Source organism: Oncorhynchus tshawytscha, unplaced genomic scaffold (assembly GCF_018296145.1).
Source record: "Oncorhynchus tshawytscha isolate Ot180627B unplaced genomic scaffold, Otsh_v2.0 Un_contig_3209_pilon_pilon, whole genome shotgun sequence".
In the NCBI taxonomy this organism is placed as follows: Eukaryota; Metazoa; Chordata; class Actinopteri; order Salmoniformes; family Salmonidae; genus Oncorhynchus; species Oncorhynchus tshawytscha.
In genome coordinates, this window is record NW_024607231.1 from 260 (window position 1) to 7500 (window position 7241).

General features: G+C 44.6%; 1 protein-coding gene across 1 annotated transcript in view; it reads right to left on the bottom strand.

The window, feature by feature from the left end:
• Positions 1-1085: 1085 nt before the first annotated feature.
• LOC121842412 (general transcription and DNA repair factor IIH helicase subunit XPB-like) overlaps positions 1086-7241 on the bottom strand; it is a 19317-nt gene continuing 13161 nt past the window's right edge. Inside the window, exons 5-8 of the mRNA XM_042312407.1 lie at positions 6487-6622; positions 5854-6030; positions 4838-5063; positions 1086-1102 (exon numbers count right to left, since the gene is read on the bottom strand). Coding sequence (XP_042168341.1) covers positions 1086-1102; positions 4838-5063; positions 5854-6030; positions 6487-6622 — 556 coding nt within the window. The remainder of the gene's footprint in view (positions 1103-4837; positions 5064-5853; positions 6031-6486; positions 6623-7241) is intronic.

Here is a 7241-nt window from a genome sequence, read left to right on the forward strand (position 1 = left end):
GGCTTTCTAGAACTCTCTAAGACTGTCCGGAACAACCACAGAAGACATGTTAGTCCTCGTGCAAAGCTCAACGACTCATTGGCCCGTCTCCAGAAGTTATTAACCCTCCAGGTCACTCCGACGCCTCCTGGACACACCGACGCCTCCTGGACACACCGACGCCTCCTGGACACACCGACGCCCCTGGACACACCGACGCCCCTGGACACACCGACGCCCCCTGGTCACACCGACGCCTCCTGGTCAAACCGACGCCCCCTGGACACACCGACGCCCCTGGACACACCTCCGACCCCCTGGACACACCGACGCCCCTGGACACACCGACGCCTCCTGGACACACCGACGCCTCCTGGACACACCGACGCCTCCTGGACACACCGACGCCTCCTGGACACACCGACGCCCCCTGGTCACACCGACGCCCCTGGTCACACCGACGCCCTCAGGTCACACCGACGCCCCTGGTCACACAGACGCCTCCTGGTCAAACCGACGCCCCTGGACACACCGACGCCCCCTGGACACACCGACCCCTCAGGTCACACCGACGCCCCCTGGTCACACCGACGCCTCCTGGTCACACCGACGCCCCCTGGACACACCGACGCCCCCTGGACACACCGACGCCCCTGGACACACCGACGCCCCCTGGACACACCGACGCCTCCTGGACACACCGACGCCTCCTGGACACACCGACGCCTCCTGGACACACCGACGCCTCCTGGACACACCGACGCCCCCTGGTCACACCGACGCCCCCTGGTCACACCGACGCCCCCAGGTCAAACCGACGCCCTCAGGTCACACCGACGCCCCCTGGTCACACCGACGCCCCCTGGTCACACCGACGCCCCCTGGTCACACCGACGCCCCCTGGTCACACCGACGCCCCCTGGTCACACCGACGCCCCCTGGTCGAACTGACAACTAGCTAAGTGTCATTTTTACCACTTTCCACATATATTTGGGAATTCCTCCTCTGTAAACTAAATTTAACCTGATGACACGCTCGTGGACAAGGAGTCATTTCATACAAGTGCATTTGATCCACGTTTCCTCTCCTTGCCTCCTCTCGTCGATCACCTTTGACCTTTTTCTAAAGGAGGGGAGGAACGGACGGAGGAGAGGAGGAATTAAGCCAATCACAATTACTCCGGAACGGGCTCTTCTGCTGCCAAATCTCAGTAATGTATTTAACCCCCTTATTGTTTGTCACTAAATAGTCTCCATAAAAGGTATATTATTATTTATTTAACAGTATATTATTATTTATTATTTATTCTTTATTGATTTAACAGTATATTATTATTATTTAACAGTATATTATTATTATTTAACAGTATATTATTATTATTTAACAGTATATTATTATTATTTAACAGTATATTATTATTTATTTATTTAACAGTATATTATTATTTATTTCACAGTATATTATTATTTATTTATTTAACAGTATATTATTATTATTTATTTAACAGTATATTATTATTTATTTAACAGTATATTATTATTTATTTAACAGTATATTATTATTTATTTAACAGTATATAAATGTGTTCCTCAAGGTGTTCCTCAAGGTTCCGTTTTAGGACCACTATTGTTCTCACTATATATTTTACCTCTTGGGGATGTTATTCGAAAACATAATGTAAACTTTCACTGCTATACGGATGACACACAGCTGTACATTTCAATAAAACATGGTGAAGCCCCAAAATTGCCCTCGCTAGAAGCATGTGTTTCAGACATAAGGAAGTGGATGGCTGCAAACTTTCTACTATTAAACTCGGACAAAACAGAGATGCTTGTTCTAGGTCCCAAGAAACAAAGAGATATTCTGTTGAATCTGACAATTAATCTTAATGGTTGTACAGTCGTCTCAAATAAAACTGTGAAGGACCTCGGCGTTACTCTGGACCCTGATCTCTCTTTTGAAGAACATATCAAGACCATTTCAAGGACATCTTTTTTTCCATCTACGTAACATTGCAAAAATCAGAAACTTTCTGTCCCAAAAATGATGCAGAAAAATTAATCCATGCTTTTGTCACTTCTAGGTTAGACTACTGCAATGCTCTATTTTCCGGCTACCCGGATAAAGCACTAAATAAACTTCAGTTAGTGCTAAATACGGCTGCTAGAATCCTGACTAGAACCAAAAAATTTGATCATATTACTCCAGTGCTAGCCTCTCTACACTGGCTTCCTGTCAAAGCAAGGGCTGATTTCAAGGTTTTACTGCTAACCTACAAAGCATTACATGGGCTTGCTCCTACCTATCTCTCTGATTTGGTCCTGCCGTACATACCTACACGTACGCTACGGTCACAAGACGCAGGCCTCCTAATTGTCCCTAGAATTTCTAAGCAAACAGCTGGAGGCAGGGCTTTCTCCTATAGAGCTCCATTTTTATGGAACGGTCTGCCTACCCATGTCAGAGACGCAAACTCGGTCTCAACCTTTAAGTCTTTACTGAAGACTCATCTCTTCAGTGGGTCATATGATTGAGTGTAGTCTGGCCCAGGAGTGGGAAGGTGAACGGAAAGGCTCTGGAGCAACGAACCGCCCTTGCTGTCTCTGCCTGGCCGGTTCCCCTCTTTCCACTGGGATTCTCTGCCTCTAACCCTATTACAGGGGCTGGGTCACTGGCTTACTGGGGCTCTCTCATGCCGTCCCTGGAGGGGGTGCGTCACCTGAGTGGGTTGATTCACTGTTGTGGTCATCCTGTCTGGGTTGGCGCCCCCTTGGGTTGTGCCGTGGCGGAGATCTTTGTGGGCTATACTCAGCCTTGTCTCAGGATGGTAAGTTGGTGGTTGAAGATATCCCTCTAGTGGTGTGGGGGCTGTGCTTTGGCAAAGTGGGTGGGGTTATATCCTTCCTGTTTGGCCCTGTCCGGGGGTGACCTCGGATGGGGCCACAGTGTCTCCTGACCCCTCCTGTCTCAGCCTCAAGTATTTATGCTGCAGTAGTTTATGTGTCGGGGGGCTGGGGTCAGTTTGTTATATCTGGAGTACTTCTCCTGTCCTATTCGGTGTCCTGTGTGAATCTAATTCTCTCCTTCTCTCTTTCTTTCTCTCTCTCGGAGGACCTGAGCCCTAGGACCTGAGCTCCAGGACTACCTGACATGATGACTCCTTGCTGTCCCCAGTCCACCTGGCCATGCTGCTGTTCCAGTTTCAACTGACCTGAGCCCTAGGACCATGCCCCAGGACTACCTGACATGATGACTCCTTGCTGTCCCCAGTCCACCTGGCCATGCTGCTGCTCCAGTTTCAACTTCCACCTGACTGTGCTGCTGCTCCAGTTTCAACTGTTCTGCCTTATTATTATTCGACCATGCTGGTCATTTATGAACATTTGAACATCTTGGCCATGTTCTGTTATAATCTCCACCCGGCACAGCCAGAAGAGGACTGGCCACCCCACATAGCCTGGTTCCTCTCTAGGTTTCTTCCTAGGTTTTGGCCTTTCTAGGGAGTTTTTCCTAGCCACCGTGCTTCTACACCTGCATTGCTTGCTGTTTGGGGTTTTAGGCTGGGTTTCTGTACAGCACTTTGAGATATCAGCTGATGTACGAAGGGCTATATAAATACATTTGATTTGATTTGATTTATATTATTATTTATTTAACAGTATATTATTATTATTTAACAGTATATTATTATTATTATTTAACAGTATATTATTATTATTTAACAGTATATTATTATTTATTTAACAGTATATTATTATTTATTCAACAGTATATTATTATTATTTAACAGTATATTATTATTTATTTAACAGTATATTATTATTTATTTATTTAACAGTATATTATTATTTAACAGTATATTATTATTTAACAGTATATTATTATTTAACAGTATATTATTATTTAACAGTATATTATTTATTTAACAGTATATTATTATTATTTATTTAACAGTATATTATTATTTAACAGTATATTATTATTTATTTAACAGTATATTATTATTTATTTAACAGTATATTATTATTATTTAACAGTATATTATTATTTATTTAACAGTATATTATTATTTATTTAACAGTATATTATTATTTATTTAACAGTATATTATTATTATTTAACAGTATATTATTATTATTTAACAGTATAGTATTATTATTTAACAGTATATTATTTATTTAACAGTATATTATTATTATTTAACAGTATATTATTTATTTAACAGTATATTATTATTTATTTAACAGTATATTATTATTATTTAACAGTATATTATTATTATTATTTAACAGTATATTATTATTATTTAACAGTATATTATTATTTATTTAACAGTATATTATTATTTATTTAACAGTATATTATTATTATTTAACAGTATATTATTATTTATTTAACAGTATATTATTATTTATTTAACAGTATATTATTATTTATTTAACAGTATATTATTATTATTTAACAGTATATTATTTATTTTTTTCGACGGGTACCGGGGGACCTTCAGATGAGTCAAAACAACCTACGTGTTCGTGACAGTCGCACTTTTACACAGAGGGGTTGTAAACGTGTGCCCTGGGAAGCAAGTTCAGGGAGTGAATAATGTAATAAATGATCTAAACATAATACAAACAGGAAACACGAACAACGCACAGACAAGAATCTCACCTTCCTACCACCATCTCCCCCTCTCTCGCTCCCTCCATCCCACTCTCTCCATCCTCCATTTCTCTCCCTCCCACTCTCTCTCTCCTCCACCCCTCTCTCACTCTCCCCCCATCCCTCTCTCCCCCCATACCTCTCTCTCCCCCATACCTCTCTCTCCCCCATACCTCTCTCTCCCCCTCTCCCGACTCTCTCTCCCCTCCCTCTTACCACAAGGTAGTACGATGACTCCCGAGCGGGCTCGGCCGTTACCAAACATCTTGCGGAGGCTCTTCTCCTGGTAAGGCCTGAGTACAGCTGTGGCCTTCAGGTCCATGTTGATGTCAGGGTTCACCGTGTCGTTGCGGAAGTCGTACTCCGCCAGTAGAGGATACTCCATATTAATACACCTCTTCTGAAGCTCTTCAATCATCTCCTGGAGGGAAGGGAGGATTCGAGGAGACGTGAGAGCGCGTGTGTGTGTGGTAACAACAGTGAATAAGGAGAGATGGCAGACTGTAGGGCCCACAATTCATTATGGGGCCACAGGGCCCACAACTCATTAAGGGGAAACAGGGCCCAAAATTCATAATGGGGCCACAGGGCCCACAATTCATTAAGGGGCCACAGGGCCCACAATCCGTTGTCAGAGGGTGGGGGGCGGGGGCATTTTAATGGTAGACCACAACTCATTAAGGGGCCACAGGGCCCACAACTCATTAAGGGGCCACAGGGCCCACAACTCATTAAGGGGCCACAGGGCCCACAACTCATTAAGGGGCCACAGGGCCCACAATTCATTAAGGGGCCACAGGGCCCACAATTCATTAAGGGGAAACAGGGCCCACAATTCATTAAGGGGCCACAGGGCCCACAATTCATTAAGGGGCCACAGGGCCCACAATTCATTAAGGGGCCACAGGGCCCACACGTCATTAAGGGGAAACAGGGCCCACAATTCATTAAGGGGCCACAGGGCCCACAATTCATTAAGGGGCCACAGGGCCCACAATTCATTAAGGGGCCACAGGGCCCACAATTCATTAAGGGGCCACAGGGCCCACAATTCATTAAGGGGCCACAGGGCCCACAATTCATTAAGGGGCCACAGGGCCCACAATTCATTAAGGGGAAACAGGGCCCACAATTCATTAAGGGGCCACAGGGCCCACAATTCATTAAGGGGCCACAGGGCCCAACATGGCTTCCAAGTCACACAACCAAACCTGTCGGATCTCGAAGGACACGGTCTGCGTCTCCTCCTCCTCCTCTTCCTCCTTGTCCATCTGTTCATAGTAGCTGAATATGTCCTCTGGTACCTGGGTGGCTCCTGGCGTCTGGCCCTCAGGGGCCCCTGCTGACGTGGAGGCCCCTGCTCCGTTGTCCTGGAGGGACTTAGAGATCTGGAAGGGGTTGGAGGTTACATCGGTACAGGCTTTAACATATGCGTGTGTGTGTGTGTGTGTGTGTGTGTGTGTGTCGGTGTGTGTGTGTGTGTCGGTGTGTGTGTCGGTGTGTGTGTGTGTCGGTGTGTGTGTGTGTGTGTGTGTCGTACCGCTGACTTGCTGTGTAAGACCTCAGTGATGAGCTCGGTGTCTGTCTGCCTGTGTGTGTGTGTGTAGGTGTGTGTGTGTGTCTGTGTGTGTGTGTGTGTGTGTGTGTGTGTGTGTGTGTGTGTGTGTGTGTGTGTGCGCATCGGTGTGTGTGTGTGTGTGTGTCGTACCGCTGACTTGCTGTGTAAGACCTCAGTGATGAGCTCGGTGTCTGTCTGCCTGTGTGTGTGTGTGTAGGTGTGTGTGTGTGTCTGTGTGTGTGTGTGTGTGTGTGTGCGTCGGTGTGTGTGTGTGTGTGTGTCGTACCGCTGACTTGCTGTGTAAGACCTCAGTGATGAGCTCGGTGTCTGTTCCCTCTGCGGTTCGGAGACGACAATCTCTGATCACACTGTCCTGAAGAAGACGCTGGATCACCTCTGGGAACGCACTCTCCACAAAGTACCTGACACACACACAGACACACAGACACACACACAGACACACACAGACAGACAGACAGACACAGACAGACAGACACAGACAGACAGAGACACACACAGACACAGACAGACACACACACACACACACACAGACAGACAGACAGACAGCGTTGATAAATGTATGTATGTATGCAGAGCGGTGAATATATATATATATATAAATATAAATGTGTTGTCTAGTTGTATATATATATATATAAATATAAATGTGTTGTCATGTATATATATATATATATGTGTTGTCTCAGCCTACCGGTTGTGTGTGTGTGTATATATATATATATATATATATATATATATATATATATATATATATATATATATATATATATATATATATACAGTGCCTTGCGAAAGTATTAACCCCCTTGAACTTTGCGACCTTTTGCCACATTTCAGGCTTCAAACATAAAGATATAAAACTGTATTTTTTTGTGAAGAATCAACAACAAGTGGGACACAATCATGAAGTGGAACGACATTTATTGGATATTTCAAACTTTTTTAACACATCAAAAACTGAAAAATTGGGCGTGCAAAATTATTCAGCCCCCTTAAGTTAATACTTTGTAGCGCCACCTT